The sequence below is a fragment of the Pongo pygmaeus genome, chromosome 20 (assembly GCF_028885625.2).
Source record: "Pongo pygmaeus isolate AG05252 chromosome 20, NHGRI_mPonPyg2-v2.0_pri, whole genome shotgun sequence".
Classification (NCBI taxonomy): Eukaryota; Metazoa; Chordata; class Mammalia; order Primates; family Hominidae; genus Pongo; species Pongo pygmaeus.
Window position 1 is genome coordinate 17,356,436 of NC_072393.2, and position 25,303 is coordinate 17,381,738.

The 25,303-nt window shown below is 49.2% G+C and overlaps 1 protein-coding gene across 8 annotated transcripts in view; it reads right to left on the reverse strand.

Annotated features, from left to right (window-relative positions):
- CPAMD8 (C3 and PZP like alpha-2-macroglobulin domain containing 8) overlaps positions 1-25,303 on the reverse strand; it is a 138,366-nt gene that overhangs the window by 47,316 nt on the left and 65,747 nt on the right. For all 8 annotated transcript variants that reach the window (XR_010125092.1, XM_054465910.2, XM_063658932.1 and 5 more), the window contains 5 exons: positions 20,209-20,271; positions 13,868-14,099; positions 9,067-9,220; positions 7,279-7,409; positions 202-253 (listed from right to left, as the gene is read on the reverse strand). Coding sequence is in view for 7 of the 8 variants with exons in the window: in XM_054465910.2 (XP_054321885.2) it covers positions 202-253; positions 7,279-7,409; positions 9,067-9,220; positions 13,868-14,099; positions 20,209-20,271 (632 nt within the window). In the remaining variant the exon portion in view is untranslated. The remainder of the gene's footprint in view (positions 1-201; positions 254-7,278; positions 7,410-9,066; positions 9,221-13,867; positions 14,100-20,208; positions 20,272-25,303) is intronic.

Below are 25,303 nucleotides of genomic sequence, written 5' to 3' on the forward strand. Positions count from 1 at the left end.
GGTGGATGCCCCACCCTCACTGACTCTGCCTGTCCCCAGCTGGGACATTGCTTTTCCTAAACCACAGTGTCCCCTTCCCCCGGGAAGGTCAGGTGCTCACTTTACAGTGGGACAGCCCCCACAGTGTGGGAAAGGGGGAAGGCCAAAGTCCTGACCCAGCCAGGTTGCCACACCTTAGCAGGATGGGCATGGGGGACTCACCACTGGGACAGAAGAACGCACTGTAGGTGTACGCCCGGGGTACTCCTTCGGCCTGAAACAAAGAAACAAGGAGAACTGAGTGCTGGGGCGGTGAGGGGGATGGTCAGCTCAGCGGAGCAGCTGGCTCTCCCACAGCAATGACTTCAAGTCCAGACCACATAACTGTGCTTCCAGGGTTTACGTGGTATCAGCACGGTCACACCAAGATCACAGGTGCGTGGAGCGGGACAGGGCCACCCACTTCCCAGGATCCAATGGGGAAACTGAGGCTGCTCCCCCTTGCTGGCCAAAAGAAACCCACCAACTGCTTCTAAACTTGTCATGGGGCCGACACTCCTACCCTACCCTCCCAGCCAACCCCTTCCTCCCATCTCCCTCTGGGCAGGGGACATCATGAGGACAAATGAGCCAGGTTCTGAGGCCTCATTTGACATCTGTCAGCACTGTGAGAGGGGCTCCTGCATCTGCCAAGGACGGGTCTCCGTCCCACTGTCTGTTCACCACATCTCTTGTCTCCTGTCTCTTTCATCCGGGTTCTCATTTCTGCTTCTTCTATGGATGACCCCAAATACCGGAAGGCAGCTGTCTCAGTCTCTTAAAAAGGGATGCCCAGAATTTAACCCCCTACACCTTGCGGAGCTTGGTCTGACCAACGTGGCCCCTGTGGGGGCCCTTGGATCAGACCTCAAAGGGTTAACATGGGGCAACTGCAGACAGGAGGCCTGGCAACGCCTTTCCCCATTAGGATGGTCAATTTTATTTATTTATTTATTTATCTATTTATCTATCTAGAGACAGAGCCTCACTCTGTCGCCCAGGCTGGAGTGCAGTGGTGTGATCTCAGCTCATTGAAACCTCTGCCTCCTGGGTTTAAGCAATTCTCACGCCTCAGCCTCCCAAGTAGCTGGGACTACAGGCACATGCCACCACGCCAGGCTAATTTTTTATATTTTTAGTGGAGATGGGATTTTGCCATGTTGGCCAGGCTAGTCTCAAACTCCTGACCTCAAGCGATCCGCCTGCCTTGGCCTCCCAAAATGCTGGGATTACAGGCATGAGCCACCGCGCCCAGCCTAGGATGGTCAATTTTAGGTGTCAACTGGACTGGGCTCCAGGATGCCCAGGTAGCTGGTTAAACACTCTATTTGGGCGTGTCCAGGAAGTGCTTCCACAAGAGATCAGCATTGGTGTTGGAGGACTGAGTAGGGCACACGGCCCTCTCCAATGTGAGTGGGCACCATCCAAGCTGTTAAACATCTCCTGATAGAACAAGGCAGAGGAAGATTGGTTCCACTCTCTGCCCAACTTCTTGAGCTGGGACATCGATCTTCTCCTGCTCCTGGTTCCCAGGCCTTCAGACCTGGGCTGGAATCTACACCATTGGTTCTCCAGCTCTCAGGCCTTCCAGCTACACCACTGGCTTTCCTGGGTCTCTAGCTTGTTTTGTTGTTGTTGTTGTTGTTGTTTTGTTTTTTGTTTTTTGTTTTTTAGATGGAGTATCACTCTGTTGCCCAGGCTGGAGTGCAATGGTGTGATCTCAGTTCACTGCAACCTCTGCCTCCTGAGTTCAAGTGATCCTCCTGCCTCAGCCTCCCGAGTAGCGGGCATTACAGGCACCCACCACCAGGTCCAGCTAATTTTTGTATTTTTAGTAGAGACAGGGTTTCACTATGCTGGCCAGGCTAGTCTCGAACTCCTGACCTCAGGTGATCTGCCTGCCTCAGCCTCCCAAAGTGCTAGGATTACAGGAGTGAGCCACCACGCCCGGCCTCCTGGGTCTCCTCTATCTTGCAGAGGGCAGCTTGTAAACTTCTCGGCTTCTATAAGCACATGAGCCAGTACCTTATGATAGACCTATCCTACAGATGTATGTGTGGGAGTGTGTGTATATAACAAATCTCATTCTATGTATGTGTGTTGGGGGGATTTCTGTTTCTCTGGTGAATCCTAATACAACCATTCCTGCTGACTGGCTTAGGGCCACTCACTCAACCTCTCTGGACCCCCATTTCAGCATCTCTAAGATGGGGATAAAGACCACTAACCTCACCTTGTGACGGGGTTATCATGCTTTAGAAGGGGTCTGGAGTCTTCTCAGTGCTACTGACAGTCAGTTCTTGTTATATTTTCTCATCCTTACCTACTTTCATTCCAAAGCTCTCCTTGAAATTGTCATTTGTCTATACTGATGAGTCCAGGAGATGCTTGTCCCCACTCACATCCACTTCCTAGTAAACTTCCCAGGGTTGGTGCTGAGAGGCCGAGGACACCATCTCAGGCTACACCGAGCCGTCCACCTGCCAGGATTTCATCTCACACCTGCCAGGCCCGATGTGGAGCCCACGGGTCATTTGCTAAGCTAGGGGGCACCAGGGAAGGCCCCAGAAGCATTGCTTAGGCCTCAGTAACCCCCTGTCTACCAGCCTGGCACCTTGTTGGGAAAAGGATTTGGAGCAATGGGCAGGGCTAGGCCATTGTAACCCACGGTGGTTTTTTGTTTTTCGTTTTTGAGATGGAGTCTCGCTCTGTCGCCCAGGCTGGAGTCCAGTGGCACAGTCTCGGCTCACTGCAACCTCTGCCTCCCAGGTTCAAGCAATTCTCCTGTCTCAGCCTCCTGAGTAGCTGGGATTACAAGTGCCTGCCACCATGCCTGGCTAATTTTTTGTATAGTTTAGTAGAGACAGGGTTTCACCATGTTGGCCAGGCTGGTCTCGAACTCCTGGCCTCAGGTGATCCACCTGCCTCGGCCTCCCAAAGTGCTGGGATTACAGGCATGAGCCACGGTGCCTGGCCTCATGGTAGCTTTTTAACAGCTGCATAATCCTAAAAATTGTGCATAACCCAAATGTCCACCATAGGTGAACGGATAAAGAAAATGTGGTCCATCCATCCAATGGAATACGATTGGGCCATAGAAGCAAGCACGGATCCATGCTGCACCGTGGATGAACCCTGAACATATTGTGCTGAGTGAGAGAAGCCAGACTCAAAAGGCCACATGTTGTATGATTCCATTGATACAAAATGTCCAGTGGACAAATCCATAGAGACAGAACCAGATCCATTTTGCTGGTGGCGAGTGATATGGTTTGGATTTGTGTCCCCGCCCAAATCTCATGTTGAATTGTATTCCTCAATGTTGGAAGAGGGGCCTGGTGCAAGGTGATTGGATCATGGGGGCAGATTTCCCCCTTGCTGTTCTCGCGATAATGAGTGAGTTCTCATGAGATCTGGTTGTTTAAAACTGTGAAGCGGCTGGGCACAGTGGCTCACGCCTGTAATCCCAGCACTTTGGGAGGCCGAGGTGAGCGAATCATGAGGTCAAGAGATAGAGACCATCCTGGCCAACATGGTGAAACCCCATCTCTACTAAAAATATAAAAATTATCCGGTCGTGGTGGCGGGTGCCTGTAATCCCAGCTATTCGGGAGGCTGAGGCAGGAGACTCGCTTGAACCAGGGGGGTGGAGGTTGCAACGAGCTGAGATCACGCCACTGCACTCCAGCCTGGCGACAGAGCGAGACTCCATCTGAAAACAACAACAACAACAAAACTGTGAAGTACCTCCCCCTTCCCTCCTCCTCCTGCTCCAGCCATGTAAGACACGCCTGCTTCTCCTTCACCTCCTGCCATGATTGTAAGTTTCCTGAGGCCTCTCCAGCCATGCTTCCTGTACAGCCTACCGAACTGTGAGCCAATTAAACCTCTTTTCTTTACTAATTATCCAGTCATGACTGGGCATGGTTGCTCATGCTTGTAATCCCAGCACTTTGGGAGACCGAGGCAGGCGGATCACCTAAGGTCAGGAGTTCAAGACCAACCTGGCCAACATGGTGAAACCCCGTCTCTACTAAAAATACAAAAATTAGCCGGGTGTGGTGGTGCACGCCTGTAGTCCCCGCTACTCAGGAGGCTGAGAAAGAAGAATCACTTGAACCTGGGAGGTGGAGGGTGCAGTGAGCTGAGATTGTACCACTACACTCCAGCCTGGGCGACAGAGTGAGACTCCATCTCGAAAACTAGTAATAATATAAATAAATTAATAAATAAATAACCCAGTCTCAGGTATTTCTTTATAGCAATGTAAGAAGGAACTAACATAACAAGGATGCACTGTGCCTCTGGCTGACCATTGGCTGGGGCCCTGGGCACAAATCCAGGGGCCCCTCATGGTTTCTGGGTCCCAAGAAACCTCTGCTGACTCAGCTCACAGAGGACCCCACAGCCGGCTTCCTCAATGATGCCCATCTCTTCCACTCTGCCCCTCTGCCGTGGCTTGGGTTTGCTCCTTGAGTGTTAGCCCATCTCGGGCTGCACTTGTCCATCCTGGTTCCAACCTCCTTTGTCTCTGTGCCCTTTCCGGCTCAGGGCCAGATCTCAGAACATGCAGCCTGCATGATGCCACGAATACTAGCTCTGGCTGGGCGTTTCTACAACCTTGTAGTACAGATCTGTGCTTCATTCCTTTCGGCCTCTCTGGATTTGCCTGTTCTGGGCATTTCATATAAATTGAATCATACACCATGTGGCCTTTTGTGTTTGACTTTTTTTTTTTTTTGAGACAGGGCCTGGCTCTGTCGCCCAGGCTAGAGTGCAATGTCACAAGAGTCCCTCTGTTGCTCACTGTAACTCCCACCCCCTGGACTCAAGCAAGCTTCCCTCCTCAGCCTCCTGAGGAGCTGGGACGACAGGTGTGTGCCACCATGCCCAGCTAATTTTTGTATTTTTAGTAGGGACAGGGTTTTGCCATGTTGCCCAGGCTGGTCTCGAACTCCTGACTTCAGGTGATCTGCCCACCTTGGCCTCCCAAAGTGCTGGGACTACAGGCGTGAGCCACCGTGCCCGGCCTGTGTCTGTCTTCTTTCACTCGTATCACGTTTTCTAGGTTTATCCACGTTGTAGCATGGATCAGTGCTTTATTTACTTATTTATTCATTCATTTAGACAGGGTCTGGCTCTGTTTTCCAGGCTGGAGTATAGTGGCATAATCATAGCTCACTGCAGCCTCCAACTTCTGGCCTCAAGCCATCCTCCTGCCTCAGCCTCCCAAAGCACGAGGATTACAGGTGTGAGCCACTGCACCCGGCCCTTCACTCCATTTCACAGCTGAATAATATTCCATTGCATTGAGGAACTGCATTTCATTGACCCACATTCATTTCTCTAATTCATCAGCTGATGGACATTTCCTAAAATAGAAAGTGTATTCCTGACTTTGGTCTGGGATTCCCCAGTTGACTGTTATAAATGCCTGTGTGACAACAGCACATGGGTCTTTAGTAAACAGGCCAGACACCATGAGAGGCTTTCCACCGACACTCTCATTTAACCATCCAGCGGTTCCATCCAAATCTGGGGCTCTCACTCCAGAGCCCACTCCCTGGCTGGCCAGCCCTCCTATCACTCCAGTGAGGCCTGAATTATTTCTGCCTCCTCTTTGCTCCTTGGAATTTCACTGAAGTGAAATTCACGTGGAGATGATTGAAAACTCTCAGCCTCCCAGCAGACATAGAGGATCGTAGTCCCCTTGCAGGCCAGCAGGGGAGCAAGGCAGAGCAGTGTCCGTACTCCTTGCACCTGCCAAGCCATCCCCACCCTGGTACAGCGCCCATGATGGGCCATGCACAGGTGATGCTTCCCCACTGGCCCATGCATCCTATTCAGCTTCTTGCTCCTAAGTCCAGCTCAGCAGGTGGCACCTACAGCCCTCTGGTGGGAAAAGGCAGGAGGAACACTTTGCTGCTTTATCAAGCCGCACATCCTGGTGCCTCTTGTTTCATAAATTGCTTTTCTAATTGTAGCTTCATCTTTTGCATCAACATTTCAAGTCTTCTGACGCCTATATCTTTCCCCAGAGCTGCCCGCAGGAAGCTGGACAAGTGGATACTGCAGGTGCAGAGACAGTTCTGTGGCATGGATGGGAGGAAAGGCTCCGGGGAAGGAGACCCTCAAGAGTTCCTCTGTGTGCATTGAGAAATCCCTTCTGTAAAGGGAGGAGGCAAGAACGCCAGGCGTCCAGGTTCTGCAGCTCGGAGGGGCTCACTGCCTCCTTCTTGGGCCTTAGGAGGGAAGGCTGTGGCCCAGGGAGGATGCCCTGGCTGGGCAAAGGGTGACTGGGGGTCTCTGCGTTACCCCATCGGGACCATCCCATCCTGCTGGCTCACAGAGATCTTGGTCCCCACCTGACAGCACTCTTGTCCCCGAGGAGTCCATCACATTGCATCAATGACACTACAGCGGCGATCTGTCCACTGTCTCCACTCTGGAGTTGACTCTGCCCAGTGGGCACGTGACTCTTGGTGCTGACAGAAGCCACTTGTGTTCAGGGCCAGCAGGATCCCAGCAGGGAGGGAGAGCAGCTGTTTGCAGCTGGGCCGCTGGGGAATGTGAGACCCTTGGGGCTGCTGTTAGGGGCTGCTGTTGGTGCAGCACCAAATGGAGCCTCAGTAGGGCTCTGATGTGTCCAAGCAGCCAAGAAAAGATGAGGCATGGTGGCTACTGCACGCTCAGCCCTGAGACATCTGTGTGTCATCTCTTGCTTCCCACCCCATCTTACGAAGGTGAGCCCCTCGTCTTATGGAGCGGGGCTGGAAAGCCAGGATGCTTCCCGAGACCATGGGTAAGTGGCCAATCCTGGATTCATAGCCGGGGGTCTGTGAGATCCTGGTGCCTGCCCCTGCCCCCTGCAGCTCTGTGTCCTTCCTACACAGGCCATCCAGTGACAATGCCCCAAATGCTGAGTCATGGTCCCCACAAATGCCTATCACAAGCATGAGATGAGGGACATGGTCTTCCTAAATAGTTCACCCAGGGGTCAGGGGGCCCTTGCTGCAGCCCCTCAAGAGTCCCAGGCTGCTTCGCCAAAGCCCACTCTGCACTTTAGGGAGGGACCGGACCACCGTGATCCTCCAACAAGGAAGTACGCCAAAATCCAAGCACCCTGAGCTCTCAAGCACAACCCGTGAAGGCTGCCAAGGCCCTGGCTCAGCCTCAGACCACACACTCCAGCTGGCCCCAGCTTCATGGCTGAAGGAATGAAGCCCTGGCTAAGCACCAGAGATGAGGACACGGCCTTACCTCAACCATCACATTGCGCCTGACGTGATCCACCCCGATGGAGACCCTCCTGTCGCCGTGATTCTCCTCAGGGTGTTTGCTGGACCTCCCATCCCGGCAGCAATTTGTGTCTCCGTAAGCAAGGGCTTTGGCTGCAGAAATTTGATGTCTTGGTCTCAGAACATGTCTCCACCCAAGATGGGGGCTGTCCCACCCCTATCCTTATCCCAGATGTGTGTGCATGCATGCATATGTGTGTGTGTGCATGTGGGTGTGTATACGCAGATGTGTGCACGCATGCACGTGTGTATGTCTGCACATATATGCACGTGTTTGAATGTACAGGCTCATGTGCATATGCATGCACTTGTACATGTGTTTGTGTGCACGAGTTTGTGTGTGCATTTGTGTGTGTGTGCAAATTTGTGTGTGCATATGCATGTGTGTATCTGTACATGTGTTTGTGTGTATATGCATGTGTGTGCATTTGTCCATGTTTGTGTGTACAAGTTTGTATGTGTATATGCATGTGTGCATGTGTGTGCATGTGTTTGTACAGGTTTGCGTGTGCAATACATATCTGCACATGTGGGCATGTGTGTGTGTATGGATTTGTGTGTGTGTATGCATGTTTGCATGTGCAGGCATGTGTCTGTGTGTGTGGATTTGTGTGTGTGATGCATGTCTACACATGCAGGCATGTGTGTGTGTGGATTTGTGTGTGTGTATATGCATGTCTACACATGTGGGCATGTGTGTGTGTGGATTTGTGTGTGTGTATGCATGTCTACACATGCAGGCATGTGCGTGTGTGGATTTGTGTGTGTATATGCATGTCAACACATGTGGGTGTGTGTGTGGATTTGTGTGTTTATATGCATGTCTACACATGTGGGCGTGTGTGTGTGGATTTGTGCATGTGTATATGCATGTCTACACATGTGGACATGTGTGTGTGGATTTGTGTGTGTGTGTATGCATGTCTACACATGTGGGGGTGTGTGTGGATTTGTGTGTGTGTGCATGTCTACATATGTGGGCATGTGTGTGTGTGGATTTGTGTATGTGTATATGCATGTCTACACATGTGGGGGTGTGTGTGGATTTGTGTGTTTATATGCATGTCTACACATGTGGGCGTGTGTGTTTGTGGATTTGTGTGTGTGTATATGCATGTCTACACATGTGGGCGTGTGTGTGGATTTGTGTGTGTGCATGTCTACACATGTAGACGTGTGTGTGTGGATTTGTGTGTAGGCATGTCTACACATGGCGTGTGTGTGGATTTGTGTGTGTGTATATGCATGTCTACACATGTGGGCATGTGTGAGGATTTGTGTGTGTAAATGCATGTCTACATATGTGGGCATGTGTGTGGATTTGTGTGTGTAGGCATGTCTACACATGTGGACGTGTGTGTGTGGATTTGTGTGTGTGTATGCATGTCTACACATGTGGGGGGGTGTGGATTTGTGTGTGTATATGCATGTCTACACATGTGAACGTGTGTGTGTGTGTATTTGTGTGTATGCATGTGTGTGTATGCATGTCTGCATGTGTGTGTGCCACACTGGGTTGGCACCTTAAGAGCCCAGCTCCCCCAACAGGTGAGACCCCAGGGCCTGCCTCCCCAGTCTTCCTGGGCCCATTCCTTCTATCCTGCTTGCCCCAGTTGCTGTCCCATTTTCCTTGGGACAGTCCTGACCTTACCTGCTGCCCCATCCACCCCTCATCCCCAACTGGGGTCAATGCCAGGACACTTTTGTGGCCTGGAGAGGGGGGACACCCCAAGAACTGTGGGTTCCTCACCTGTGATGTTGTTGAGCCCCAGGTCGCTGAAGGACAGAACAACCCAGATGGGCTCAGCCTCCCCGGGGGCCACACACATCTTCTTGGTCAGATGGCGTTTGCCAGGATGCCCAACAAACTGGATGCCCTTGGGAACCGAGAGCTTCATGTACACCTGCAGAGGGTGGCATTGGCTCATGGTGCCTGGAATCCAGGCCCCCTCCCAGTGCCTCGAGGACCAACACACTGCACGTACCAGACTTGTCAGCCTCTCAAAGAGCCATGCTCCCCCCGGAAGGTCCCCTTTCTATTTCCGATCAGAACAAACTACCCTCTGCTGTCTGGTGCCCCGCTTGGCCTTCCCATGTCCATCTCTCTTGCTGTGAGCCGTCTCCTCCCCACAGCCCTCCGTATCCCCACAGGTCCAGATCTCCCATGGACTGAAGCTGCCAGTTCCAGCCAGGGCTGCCGCTCCTCCATGTCCATCCACTCCAGAACTCCAGATGGATGCAACCTCTCCCACAGCAGGTCCACAGAGTGCCTCTCCTGACCCTCTCGCCAGCCATGCAGCTCCATGATGTCAGAGTACAGCTCTGTGTGCGCACGTGTGTGTGTATTCATGTGCATGTGTGTGCTGTGAATGCATGTGTCCCTGGGTGCACACTTGTGTGCATGGATGCAAGCACAGATTGCACACACACGTGCATACATGCATGTACACACATGTGCATCTACTGGGTGAAGGCATGTGGACATGCATTGTGTGTGTGTGTATGAGCATGCTGGTTTCTGCATGCATGTGTGTGCCCATATGGGTACAGAGGTGCTATGGATGCATGCATGGGTCTCCATGTGCATGTCTGTGTATAGATGTGCAAGTATGGCATGTGTATACATGTATCATGTACATGTGCATATGTATGCCATGACGACATGTGTGGGTGCATCATGTGCATGCTCACACATACTGGTCTCTGTGTGCATGTGTATGCATTTTGAGGGGTGTGTGCGTGTGCACTGTGGGTGCATATGCAAGCACATTTGCAACCCCTCCATCTAAGAGGAAATCTTTGCTCCACATCCATTTCTTCAACCAGCATATATGGAGCACCTACTGGGTGCCCCACTAGGAACTAAAGAAACGGCTGATCAAGACATGAGTGATTGCTGAGCCTCAGAATGTTGTCCCACCCAAGGGCTGGCACAGAGGCTGCAGGTGTGACATGGAGGGAAGGATGTGGGGAAAATGTGAAGTGGCACCCGTGACAGAGTCCTGAATCCTGCCAAAGGAAAGGCCCAGCTAGATCTGAGAGCCAATGGCTGCGGCAGGGTGCACATCAGGAATCCCCACATCCCCCTCGAGGTAGCATTTTCCTAGGAAGAAAGAAAGAGGCCGGGTGCGGTGGCTCACACCTGTAATCCCAGCACTGTGGGAGGCCGAGGCAGGCAGATCACCTGAGGTCAGGAGTTTGACACCAGCTTGGCCAACATAGGGAAACCCCGTCTGTACTAAAGACTGGGCGTAGTGGCGGGCACCTGTAATCCCAGCTACTCAGGAGGCTGAGGCAAAGGAATCCTTGAACCTAGGAGGTGGAGGTTGCAGTAAGCTGAGATCACACCACTGCACTCCAGCCTGGGCAACAGAGCGAGACTCCATCAAAAGAAGAAGAAAAGGAAAGAAGGGGAAAGGAAGGGAAAGGAAGGGAAAGGAGGGGAAGGGAGGGGAAGAGAGGGGAAGGGAGGGGAAGGGAAGGGAAGGGAAGGGAAGAGAAGAGAAGGGAAGGGAAGGGAGGAGAAGGGAAAGGAAGGGAAGGGGAGGGGAGGGGAGGGGGAGGGGAGGGGGAGGGAAGGGAGAAAGAAAGAAAGAGAAATAAAGAGAGAGAGAAAAGAAAGAAGAAAGAAAGAAAGAAAGAAAGGAAGGAGAGAAAGGAAGGAAGGAAGTTGAGAGAGGGAGGGAGGGAGGGAGGAAGGAAGGAGAAAGAAAGAAACTCAACAGTGTCAATGAGCCATTTTCCAGGTCCTGAGTGAAATGACCAGCACTCCCCACTGGAGGGTCTGAATGGGTCTGTTTTCTCTGTCCTGGGGACGGTCATACGAGCTGGGGTGGTCCTTAAGCACATACACTGCCTAGCAGGACTTCCTTCTTCCTACTGGAAAAGCTAGACACCAGCATGTGCTCAGAGCCAATCTGGACACCTGGGGATTCTGCTCACAGGTTTCAGAGGGAAGCCTCCCTTTAGGGGCCACCCTACAGGTCGGGGCATAGTCTGTGTGTATTCTTTCTTTTGGAAACCGAGATCCTATTCCTCCCAACCATAATCCATATAAAAAGAATGGTAAAGGATGGATTGTAAAGGTTAGGACTGAAGCTAGGATTCTGGGCACCACTCCCTGGCCATTCTGAGTCTAACACCTCCCATTTATCCCTCACCGAAGCCACCCTGTGACCGTTGCCTTGGTTGCTTCCTGCCTCCTTGCCTCTTGCCCAGACAATGGCAGGAGCCTCTGACCTCCTCGTCCTCTTCCTCCTCACCTGCTTTTCCATCTTCCCTGACCAGACCCCAAAGCCAAGCCAAACTGTGTCTGAGGCAGGACCCAGGAAAGGTCAAGCTGCCTCCTGCTTCTATTGCTTGTACATGCTATTCCCTCTTTGCAAATGCCCTTCCCGCCCCGATGCCTGACTCAAACATCACCTGCAGACTATCAGGTTCGGGGGACTTCCCATTTTCTGGGCTGTCCCGGCACCCGTAGACATTGATTCTAACACACAGCTCCGCCACTCACTCCCTGGAGGCCCCTGAACCCATGACAATGCTCCTTTGAGCTTCCTAATGGTGAACGATTCCATCAGAGACCCTTCTTCCTCAGCCCACACAGGAACTTGATAAGATGATGAAGGTGGCCGGGTGTGGTGGCTCATGCCTGTAATCCCAGCATTTTGGGAGGCCAAGGCAGGCAGATGGCTTAAGGTCAGGAGTTCGAGACCAGCCTGGCCAACATAGTGAAACCCCGTCTCTACTAAAAATATAAAAATTAGCTAGGCATGGTGGCGGGCACCTGTAATCCCAGCTACTCGGGAGGCTGAGGCAGGAGAATCGCTTGAACCCAGGAGGCGGAGGTTGCAGTGAGCCAAGATCATGCCACTGCACTCCAGCCTGGGCAACAGAGCGAGACCCTGTCTCAAAAAAAAAAAAAAAAAAAAAAAAATGCAAGTAAAATTGTCAGCCCAGCACCAGCTGCAGAATTACATGCCCCACCAAAACTGAGTGAGTGGGATCTAAACACAAACCACTTCGCTCCAAGGTTGAGCTTGGATCTCACATCCTGGGTGACGGGGTCTTCTGATACTGGCACAAGCCACTAGAAGCCAAGAGAGAGGTAGAGAGGGGCCGAGTGCAGTGACTCATGCCTGTAATCCCAGCACTCTGGCAGGCCGAGGTGGGAGGGTCACTTGAGGCCAGGAGTTCGAGACCAGCCTAAGCAACATGCCATCTCTACGAAAATGAAATAAAATAATTAGCCGGGTGCGGTGGTGCACACCTGTAGTCCCAGCTACTTGAGAGGCTGAGGATGGGGGTTGCTTGAGCCCAGGAGGTCAAGGCTGTAATGAGCTGTGATTGTACCAGTGCACTCCAGCCTGGGTAATAGAGTAAGGCCCTGTCTCAAAAAAAAAAAAAAAGAGAAAGAAAGGCATAGACAGATTCTCCCTCAGGGCCTCCAAAAGGGACCAGCCCTGATGATACCTTGCCTTCACACTTCTTCTCGTGAACTGTGGGACAATACATTTCTGTTGTTGTAAGCCACCTGGTTTGGGCTACCTTACTAGCCCAAGGAGACTAAGACAGCAGCCTTTCCTGCCGCCTCCAAGAGAGAACTTTGGCCTTCACTGCACACCTCTGGCAGACACTGGAACCCCAATAATATCATCGAAAAACAGCCCTGCTTCATGTTCTCAGTGTCTACTGAGACTAACTCATTTAACCCTTTAACCCCCAGCGAGGCTCCGACACACCAACAGATTGAATAACGTGCCCAAGATCAGCAGCTCTACGAGTATAAACCGGGATTCCAAGCACTCTCTCTGTTCACCACCAGGATTTCCTGGTACTTTGCGGGGGGTCTGCGAATTAAGACCCACAGGCCAAACCAGATCCACCACCTGTCTCTGTGGGGCCCACAAGCTAAAGATGGTTTTCATCTTTTTCAAATGGTTAGGAGGGGAAAAAAATTAAAAGAATGATTATTTTGCGACAGGTGAAAATTCTATGGAGTTTGGATTGTGGTGTCTAGAAATCAAGTTTTATTGGAACACAGCCACATCTGTTCAGGTAAGAGATCATCTAGGTTGCTTTTATGCTATAAGGGCTGAGTTGAGTTGCTGCCACAGGGATTGTACGGCCGGCAAAGACGGAAATATTTCCTATCTGGCCCTTTACAGAGAAAGCTCCATGCTATCATGTATGATACCAGTCCAGGCACGCCCTTGCTAGGCCAGGGAGTCAGGGACGACGGCTCCACTTACACGAAGTCCCTCTCACTCACACACATGCTTCCCCACCTCCTCCTCACCTGGCTTTGACGGTTGGTGAATCAGAGGCTGATCTCATCCCACTCCTGCCTCCCTGATAGCACAGATGACGCATCCTCCCCAAAGCCCCCCAGGCTGAGCCCACCCATCCCTTCCTCCCCAACATCATAGAGGATCTCGCCCTCCTAAATCCCCCAAGCCGACACTGTCCCACCCCTGCCTCCCTTATAGCACCAGTGCAGTCCCAACTCCCCACTGAATGGAAGAAGGCTATGTATTTGGGGGGCTGAGTACCTCGGCACAAGTGCCCATGTAGTTGTAGACATTGAGTGGGATCTTGACCTGCTCCCCACGGATGATGAGAGGGGGGAGCGTGAAGTCCACGAAGAAGGGCTTGAAGGTCTTCAGCAGGGAGGGCTCGGCGATGCCTAAGCCCTGAGAGGAGGACAGGGCCACGGCCTCACCCACCCAGCTGGTGATGGAGTCCGGGACCTTCACACTGAGTGTCTCCTCACCAGATGGGTCACTGCAGAGAGACAGACAGCCATAATGGGGGGCCCTTCTCCACGGCCATGCCTCGGGGGGGCAAGTGGGCATGGATGACCCACGCTGGATGGCTCAGAGAGGCACCCTAGGAGCTTAGAAACAAGCATTGAAGGCATCACAAAAGCGGCAAAAGGAAAAAACTGTTCCTCAGCCCTGACTCTAATAGAAAACATGGGCTGGGCACAGTGGCTCATGCCTGTAATCCCAGCACTCTGGGAGGCCGAGGTGGGAGACTGTCTGAGCCCAGGAGTTCCAGACCACCCTGGGCAAGATAATGAGACCTTGTCGCTACAAAAAATTTAAAAATTAGGTGGGTATAGTGACACATGCCTGTAGGCCCAGCCACTCAGGAGGCTGAAGTGGGGGATTCACTTGAGCCCAGGTGGTCGAGGGTGCAGTGAGCTGTGATCCTGCCACTGCAGTCCAGCCTCGGCAACAGAGTGAGATCCCTGTCACTCACACACACAAAGATTATTGAAAGAAACTAAAAAAGACAAAAAAAGACATAAATAAATGAAAACATATCCCATGTTCATGGATCAGAAGACTTGTTAAAATGTCAAAACTACCCAAAGTGATCTATAGATTCAATGGAACCTCTATCATAAAGCCCAATGACTTTTTATTTTATTTTATTTTGCAGAAATAGAAAACTCCACCTTGAGATTTTGCATGCATCTCAAGGGACTCTGGTGGCCAAAGAAAGAAACCAGAAGAATAAAGCTGGAGAGCTCACACTTCAAAACTTACCACAAAGCTACCATAATCAAATCAATGTGTTACTGGCATAAAGACAGACATACAGACCAATGGAATCAAACAGAGAGCCCAGGAATAAACCTTGACAACATAGTCAAATGATTTTCGACAAGGGCTTCAAGATACTTTACGGAAAAGACAATCTTTTTAACAAATATTGCTAGAAAAAGCAAACATCCATATGCAAAAGAATGAATTTGGACCTTACCTAACACCATATACAAAAGTTAACTCAAAAATGAATCCATGACCTAAAAGTAAAAACCAAAACTATAAAACTATTAGAAGAAAACAGGGCAAAAGCTTCATGACGTTGGGTCTGACAATGATTTCACGGATATGAAAACAAAGGTACAGGCAAAAAAAAAAAGAGTAGACAAGTTGGACTTAATGAATACTGCAAAATTTTAAGCATCAAAAGACACTATTCAAGGGCTGGCATGGTAGCTTACCCCTGTAATCCCAGCACTTTAGGAGGCCGAGGAAGGAGGACCACTTGAACCTAGGAGTTTGAGACCAGCCTGGGCAACACAGCAAGACCCTATCTCTACAAAAAATTTAAAAATTTAGCCAGGAGTGGTGGTGTGCACCTGTAGACCCAGCTACTTGGGAGGCTGAGATTGGAGGATCACTTGAACACCTGGGTGACAGAGTGAGACCCTGTCAAAAAAAAAAAACACGCTATCAACAGAGTAAAAAATCAACTCAGTGGGAGAAAATATTTGGAAGTCATATATCTGATAAGGAAATAATATCCAGAATATACAGAGAACTCCTGAAACTCAATTACAAAAACAGCAACACGATTCAAAAATGGGCAAATTACTTGAATATAGACATTTCTCCAAAGAAGATAGACAAATGACTGATAAATACATGAAAGATGCTCAACATCACTAATCATTAGGGAAATGCAAATAAAAACTACAATGAGATACCACTTCATGTATTTAATTAGGATATTAAAAAAGAAAGGGAAAGAAAAAAGGCTGGGCACAGTGGCTCACGCCTATAATCCCAACACTTTGGGAGGCCGAGGTGGGTGGATCACTTGAGGTCAGGAGTCTGGCCATTGTGAATGATGCTGAGAACATGGGTATACAAATATCCCTTTGAGACTCTGCTTCTCATTCTTTTGGGTATATACCCAGAAGTAGTGGGTGAAATCCCATCTCTACTAAAAATACGAAAATTAGCCAGGTGTGGTGGCGTGTGTCTGTAGTTCCAGCTATTTGGGAGGCTGAGGCAGGAGAATTGTGTGAACCTGGGAGGCGGAGGGTGCAGTGAGCTGAGATTGCACCATTGCACTCCAGCCTGGGTAACAGAGCGAGACTCTATTTCAGAAAAAAAAAAAAAAGAAAGAAAGAAAGAGAAAATAGTAAGTGTTTGTGAGGATGTGGTAAGATTGGAACCCTGTTACACTGTTAGTAGAAATGTAAAATGCTGCAGCTGCTGTGGAAATTAGTCTGGAGGTTCCTTAAAAAATTAAACATAGAATTACTACATGATTCAGCAATTCTACTTCTGGGTATATACCCAAAAGAATGGGAAGCACGGTCTCAAAGGGATATTTGTGTACCAATGTTCACAGCATTATTCACAATAGCCAAAAGGTGGAAGCAACTCAAGTGTCCATCGACAAAAAATAAATGGATAAACAAAATGAGAGAATCCATGCAATGGGATATTATTCAATCTTAAAAAGGAAGGAAGCCGGGTATGGTGGCTTACACCTGTAATCCCAGCACTTTGGGAGGCCGAGTGGGGGGTGGATCACAAGGTCAGGAGATCGAGACCATCCTGGTCAACATGGTGAAACCCCGTCTCTACTAAAATACAAAAAATTAGCCAGGCATTGGCTGGGCACAGTGGCTCACGCCTGTAATCCCAGCACTTTGGGAGGCCGAGGCGGGCAGATCACGAGGTCAGGAGATCGAGACCATCCTGGCTAACACGGTGAAACCCCGTCTCTACTAAAAATACAAAAAATTAGCAGGGCGTGGTGGTGGGGGGCTGTAGTCCCAGCTACTCAGGAGGCTGAGGCAGGAGAATGGCGTGAACCCGGGAGGCAGAGCTTGCAGTGAGCTGAGATCGCACCACCACACTCCAGCCTGGGCAACAGAGCAAGATGCCGTCTCACACACACACACACAAAAATAGCTGGGCATGGTGGCGCGTGCCTATGGTCCCAGCTATTTGGAAGGCTGAGGCAGGGGAATCACTTGAACCCTGGAGGCAGAGGTTGCAGTGAGCCGAGATTGTGCCACTGCACTCCAGCCTGATGACAGAGCGAGATTCTGTTTCAAAAAAAAAGGGAAGGAAAATTCTGACATGGATTCTCCAACACAGATGAGCCTTGGGGACATTATGCTCATTGAAATAAGCCAGTCACAAAATGACAAATACTACATGATTCCACTTACAGGCGGTCCCTAAAATAGTCAAACTCAGAAACAAAAAGGGTTGTTGCCAAGCGCTGGGGGAAGGGAGGAGAGAGGAGTGAGTGTTTAATGGGACAGAGTGTCAGTTTTGTAAGATGAAAGGAGTCACAGAAATGGGTGATGGTGATGTTTGCACAATAACATGAGTGTCCTTAATACCACTGAACTATATACTTAAAAATGGTTAAGATCGTAAATTTTATGTTGAGTATTTCACCATAATTTTTTAAACCAATTCATTTTTGAATCATTTTCCCTTTTTGAGACAGGGTCTCACTCTGTAGCCCAGGCTGGAGTGCAGTGGTACAATTTCGTGTCACTGCAGCCTCAACCTCCTGGGCTCAAGCGATCCTCCCACTTCAGCTTCCCAAGTAGCTGGGACCACAGGCATGTGCCACCACACCTGGCTAATTTAAAAATTTTTTTTAGAGATGGGACCTTGCTATGTTGCCCAGGCTGGTCTTGACCTCCTGGGCTCAAGCAATCCTCCCGCCTCGGCCTCCCAAAGTGCTGGGATTACAGGCATAAGCCACCACACCCTGCCTTTAAATGGGTGTGGTTTAAAAGAGAGTTGACCAGTCCTCTTTCGGGTCCAGCAGGAACCTCCTCCCTGGTCTCAGATCTGTCCCCTCTGATTCATCCTTGCTCCAGCCAACAAGAGAGGAGAGAGAACATTCCAAATCCTAAATCTCAAATCCCTGGCTCTCCACACCTGCACCCCAACACCACCCCCACAGCCCACATGGTCTCATACTCCCTGCATCCTCCTCAGCTCCTTCCATCTCATTTCAACCATGTGGAAATCCACCAGCCTCTCCTACTTTGCAGCACTTGCTCATGCTGGTCCTTCTTCCTGGACACCCTTCCCTTTCTTGCTTATTCATATGGTGGGACTCAGCTTGGGCCCTACATTGAGGAACCTCTCTGGCTTTTCCAAAGGATTCCACCATCTTTCTCTGCCTCCCAAGCTCCATGCCCAGCCTTCCAGGAGAAGACTAACCCCACTGCACCATGATAGCTCTGTGGGCACCTGTCTACTCTAGCTACAATGAAAATGTTATGAGTGCTGGGACTCTGTCTGCCTTATTAAAGGGACCATCCTTAACATCAAAAACATCCGGGCCAGGAGCAGTGGCTCACGCCTGTAATTCTAGCATGTTGAGAGGCCAAGACAGGAAGATCACTTGAGGCCAGAAGTTTCAGACCAGCCTGGGCAACATACAGAGACCCCATCTGTATGAAATAATTTTTTTTTTTTTTGAGACAGAGTCTCGCTCTGTCACCCAGGCTGGAGTGCAGTGGTGCAATCTCGGATCACTGCAAGCTCTGCCTCCTGAGTTCACACCATTCTCCTGCCTCAGCCTCCCAAGTAGCTGGGACTACAGGCACCTGCCGCCACGCCTGGCTAATTTTTTGTATTTTTAGTAGAGACGGGCTTTCATCGTGTTGGCCAGAATGGTCTAGATCTCCTGACCTCAAGATCTGCCCGCCTTGGCCTCCCAAAGTGCTGGGATTACAGGCGTGAGCCACCATGCCCGGCCAAAATAATTTTTTTAAATGAAAATTAGCCAGGTGTGTTGGTGCATGCCTGTAGTCCCAGCAACTCAGGAGGCTGAGGTGGGAGGATCGCTTGAGCCCAGGAGTCTGAGGCTGCAGTGAGCTATGATGCCTGGGTGACAGAGCGAGATCCCAACTCTAATAAATAAAGTAAAATAAAATAAAAATAATTTTTTTTTTGAGACGGAGTCTTGCTCTCTCGCCCAGGCTAGAGTGCAGTGGCACCATCTCGGCTCACTGCAACCTCCGCCCCCCGGGTTCACGCCACTCTCTTACTTCAGCCTCCCGAGTAGCTGGGACTACAGGCGCCCACCACCATGCCCGGCTATTTTTTGCATTTTTAGTAGAGACAGGGTTTCACCGTGTTAGCCAGGATGGTCTCGATCTCCTGATCTCGTGATCCACCCACCTCGGCCTCCCAAAGTGCTGGGATTACAGGTGTGAGCCACCGTGCCCAGCCCTAATAAAAATAAATTGAAAAACTTTTTAACAATAAAAAAAAGCTCACCAGACTTCCAGAAAGTTAGATACATTTGAATGATGATGGACAGATAGCCTGTCTTACAGGTGGGCCCCCAGAGCAAAACACAGTGACCTGGATGTGTTCTGATCAGCAGTCAAACCTTCCCACGATGAGGACATACACATCCCCCAAAGCAGCCTGAGGGGCCCCCAGGTGCGTGCCTGTCTCTGCCAAGCACTTGCCACAGCACCTTGTGCCTGGAAGAAGGGCACGGCTCCAGCAGTCAGCCCACCTGCTGGCCCGGGTTTGCCAAACTGGTTTGCCGGGGCAAGCCACTGCCACTTTCTACTAGTGTCATTGGTGCTCTAACGCTGAGCATTGCAAGAAAAAAAGTCCATTGCATTCAGCAGAAAAGGGGTGCCTGCACTCCTGCTTCAAAGAGAACTAAACCGGGGGAAAAAAATGCAGAAAGGAAATGTGTCGAGAAAGGCATCCTGTTTTTTGAGCAAGAGCTATAGTCCCCCAAGGAGCAAGGAGTGGGGGTAGGTGGAGTCAAGTTCATGTTCCAGGGAACTGTAATCATTTTAATGAGCTGGTTATAAAAACAGAGCAGATAGAGTAACCCCAAGAGGGAGTTGTAAGAGGCACAAAGCCCTTGCATTTCATATTTCACAGGCAAACGTCCAAATGTGCAGCAGGACTCAAGGATGGCTTCATGGCTTGAAGTTTTATGTGTTAGAAAAAGATGCACAGTGTCTTACTCAGATGTTGGTATCAGGCTTGCCCGTCCCACCGGGGGCTCTCTGGACCCGCATGAGTGCCTTTCAGTCAACCGGCAAAGTCAGCACAGAAAAGAAATCTTAATGTACCTGATGTTGAGACAATGCCAAATCCATGTTTCAGGGAAGAAAGTCCTTTTTCTCTTCTCTGTTCTATGAAAAGAAAAAAAGAAATGATTAAGGTTTCATGAACATAACAAATCTTATGTGAACCTAGCAGCTTCGCATTCTATTTGATCAGATATAATGCATTAATTTCTTTTACCTGGAAGGGTTAACATTGTACTTCACTGGGATATAACATGTTAACTCTCTTACCTGGCAGGGTTAACAGTCTACTTGATTAGGACATAACTTGTTTTTTAAAAACTTTATTTTAGGTTCAGAAGTACATGTGCAGGTCTGTTACATAGGTAAACGTGTGTCATGGGGGTTTGTTGTACAGATTATTTCATCACCCAGATACTAAGCCTAGTGCCCAATAGTTATTATTTCTGATCCTTTCTGTCTTCCCATCCCCCACCCTCAAGTAGACCTGTGTCTGTTCCCCCTTTTGTGTCCATGTGTTCTCATCATTTAGCTTCCACTTATAAGTGAGAACGTGCAGTATCTGGTTTTCTGTTCCTGCATTAGTTTGCTAAGGATAATGGCCTCCAGCTCCATCCATGTTTCCACAAAAGACATGATTTTGTTCTTTTTTATGGCTGCATATTATTCCATGGTATTTCTGTACCACATTTTATTTATCCAATCTGTCATTGATGAGCATTTAGGTTGATTCCAGGTCTTTGCTATTGTAAATAGTGCTGCAGTGAACATTTGTGTGCATGTGTCTTTATGGTAGAATGATTTATATTCCTTTGAGTACATACTCAGTAATGGGATTGCTGGGTCGAATGGTAGTTCTGTTTTTAGCTCTTTGAGGAATCACCACACTGCTTTCCACAATGGTTGAACTAATTTACACTCCCATCAACTGTGCATAGCATCCCCTTTTCTCCACTACCTCACCAACATCTGTTATTTTTTTACTTTTTTTTCTTTTCTTTTTTTTTTGAGATGGAGTTTCCTTCTTGTCGCCCAGGCTGGAGTGCAATGGCACGATCTCAGCTCACTGCAACATCTGCCTCCCAGGTTCAAACGATTCTCCAGCCTCAGCCTCCCGAGTAGCTAGGATTACAGGCACCTGCCACTACACCCAGCTAATTTTGTATTTTTAGTAGAGATGGGGGTTTCACCATGTTGGTCAGGCTGGTCTCGAACTCCTGACCTCAGGTGATCCACCTGCCTCGGCCTCCCAAAGTTCTGGAATTACAGGCATGAGCCACTGTGCCCACCTTATTTGTTGACTTTTTGATAATGGCCATTCTGACTGGCATGAGATGGCATCTCATTGTGGTTTTGATTTGCATTTCCCTTTTTTTTTTTTTTTTTTTGACACAGCATCTCACTCTGTCACCCAGGCTGGAGTGCAGTGGTGCAATCTCTGCTCACTGCAACCTCCACCTCCCAGGTTCAAGTGATTCTCGTGTCGCAGCCTCTTGAATTACACCCGGAATTGCAGGTGTGCCACCACGCCCAGCTAATTTTTGTATTTTTAGTAGAGATGGGGTTTCGTCATGTTGACCAGGCTGGTGTCAAACTCGCGACATCAGGTGATCCACCCACCTCGGCCTCCCAAAGTGCTGGGATTACAGGCGTGGGCCACCGTGCCTGGCCTGATTTGCATTTGTCTAGTTCAGTGACATTGAGCTTTTTTTCATATGCTTGTTGGCTGCATGTATATTTTCTTTTTTTTCTTGAGATGGGAGTCTCTCTCTGTTGCCCAGACTGGAGTGCAATGGCACAATCTCGGTTCACTGCAGCCTCTGCCTGCCAGGTTCAAGCGATTCTTCTGCCTCAGCCTCCCGAGTAGCTGGGATTACAGGTATCCACCACCATGTCTGGCTAATTTTTGTATTTTTAGTAGAGACGGGATTTCACCTTATTGGCCAGGCAGGTCTCGAACTCCTGACCCTGTGATCTGCCTGCCTCAGCCTCTCAAAGTGCTGGGATTACAGGCGTGAGCCACCACGCCCAGCCTGCATGTATATCTTCTTTGAAAAGTGTCTGTTCAAGGATGTAACTTGTTAATTCTTTTACCTGGCAGGGTTATCATTCTACTTAAGAATAGTAGAAGCAAGGTATCAAAGGCTTGGCAGAGTCCATCTTTAAACAGTCGTGCTTCCTCTCCTGGATGCAGAAGGGATAAAGGCCTGCAGGGGCCACCCTATGCCTCTCCCTTTGCTAATTTCCCTCCCTGGGTTTTACCACGTTCATCTTCATCATCACACTGAACTCTCCACCTCCTGCTCACCCATCCTCTGTTTCCTAAGGAGTGCCTTCATGCATTCTTGTTTGAGCCTCAGAAGCCTCACAGTTCACCCTCCTCAAAGGCTGCTCCTTCTCCTTTCTCAAAAAAAAAAAAAAAGTCTTTCTCAAAATTTGGCAAAAATAAAAATGCTCCTATCCTTTCAACCATCAACACCTCTCCTAGAAGCAGACCCTGGAAACACCCACAGACATGTGTGCAAACACAGAGAGATGGAGTGGTTCATCGTGGCACTATGAAAATTAGCAAATAGCCCAAATCTCCATCATTAGGAGGACTGGCAAATCAAATGATAGTATATTCATTGGTGGACTATTATATATTTGTAAAAAAAAAAAAAAAAAAGAGTGAGGTAAACATGCATTTACTGATATGGAATGATTTCCAAGACTTGTTAACTTTCAAAAGAAATGTACAAAATGACATTATGGTATTCTTCTATTCATTTTTTTTTAATCCTACATATGCACAGAAGAATATCTAAGAAATTATTCAGACTGGGCACAGTGGCTCACACCTGTAATCCCAGCACTTCAGGAGACTGAGGTGGGTGGATCACTGGAAGTCAGGAGTTCATGACCAGCCTGGCCAACATGGTGAAACCCCCTCTCTACTAAAAATACAAAAATTAGCCGGGGTTGGTGGTGCAGGCCTGTAATCCCAGCTACTCAGCAGGCTGAGACAGGAGTATCACTTGAACATGGAAGGCAGTGAGCTGAGATCCCATCACCGCACTCCAGCCTGGGCAACAGAGTGAGACTCCTCCTCAAAAAAAAAAAAATTATTCAGCATGGTTGCTTCTGAAGAAGGGAATGGAGGATCTGAGGGTGGGAAGGAGACTTAAATTTCATTAAATATCCTCTTCTACTGCTTGAAAAAAATGTTAACCACATTTACATGGTTAAAAAAATATGTTGGGGCCGTTCCAAGATGGCCAAATAGGAACAGCTCCAGTCTGTAGCTCCCAGTGTGATTGACACAGAAGACGGGTGATTTCTGCATTTCTAACTGAGGTACCTGGTTCATCTTGTTGGGACTGGTTGGACAGTGGGTACAGCCCATGAAGGATGAGCTGAAGTATGGCGAGGTATGGCAGTGTGTCACCTTACCTGGGAAGCACAAGGGGTCAGGGGATTTCCCTTTCCTAGCCAAGGGAAGCCGGGACAGACTGTACCTGGAAAAACAGGACATTCTCGCCCAAATACTGAGCTTTTCCCATGGTCTCAGCAACCAGCAGACCAGGAGATTCTCTCCCGTGCCTGGCTGGGCGGGTCCCACACCCATGAAGCCTTGCTCACTGCTAGCGCAGCAGTCTGAGATGGAACTGCGAAGTGGCAGCTGGGCTGGGGGAGGGGCGTCCACCATTGCTGAGGCTTGAGTAAGCAAACAAAGTGGCTGGGAAGCTTGAACTGGGCGGAGCCCACTGCAGCTCAGCAAGGCCTACTGCCTCTATAGACTCCACCTCTGTGAGCAGGGCATAGCTGAACAAAAGGCAGCAGACAGTTTCTGCATACTTAAACGTCCGTGTCTGACAGCTCTGAAGAGAGCAGTGGTTCTCCCAGCGCGGCGTTTGAGCTCTGAGAATGGACAGACTGCCTCCTCAAGTGGGTCCCTGACCCCCATGTAGCCTAACTGGGTGACACCTCCCAGTAGGGCACGACAGACACCTCATATAGGCGGGTGCCCCTCTGGGACGAAGCTTCCAGAGGAAGGATCAGGCAGCAATAATTGCTGTTCTGCAATATTTGCTGTTCTGCAGCCTCCACTGGTGATATGCAGACAAACAGGGTCTGGAGTGGACCTCCACCAAACTCCAACAGACCTGCAGCTGAGAGACCTGACTGTTAGAAGGAAAACTAACAAACAGAAAGGAATAGCATCAACATCAACCAAAAGGACATCTACACCAAAGCCCCATCTGTAGGTCACCAACATCAAAGACCAAAGGTAGATAAAACCACAAAGATGGGGAGAAACCAGAGCAGAAAAGCAGATAATTCTAAAAACCTGAGCGCCTCTTCTCCTCCAAAGGATAGTAGCTCCTTGCCAGCAACAGAACAAAGCTGGACGGAGAATGACTTTGACAAATTGACAGAAGTAGGCTTCAGAAGGTCGGTAATAACAAACTTCTCTGAGCTAAAGGAGCACATTCAAACCCATCGCAAGGAAGCTAAAAACCTTGAATAAAGGTTAGACGAATGGCTAACTAGAATAAACAGCATAGAGAAGACCTTAAATGACCTGATGGAGCTGAAAACCATGGCACGAGAACTTTGTGACGCAGACACAAGCTTCAATAGCCGATTCGATCAAGTGGAAGAAAGGGTATCAGTGATTGAAGATCAAATTAATGAAATAAAGCAAAAAGACAAGGTTAGAGAAAAAAGAGTAAAAAGAAATGAACAAAGCCTCCAAGAAATATGGGACTATGTGAAAAGACCAAATCTATGTTTGATAGGTGTACCTGAAAGTGATGGGGAGAATGGAACCAAGTTGGAAAACACTCTTCAGGATGTTATCCAGGACAACTTCCCCAACCTAGCAAGGCAGGCCAACATTCAAATTCAGGAAATAAAGAGAATACCACAAAGATATTCCTCGAGAAGAGCAACCCCAAGACACATAATTGTCAGATTCACCAAAGTTGAAATGAAGGAAAAAATGTTAAGAGCAGCCAGAGAGAAAGGTCCGGTTAACCACAAAGGGAAGCCCAGCAGACTAACAGCAGATCTCTTGGCAGAAACCCTACAAGCCAGAAGAGAGTGGGGGCCAATATTCAACATTCTTAAAGAAAAGAATTCTCAATCCAGAATT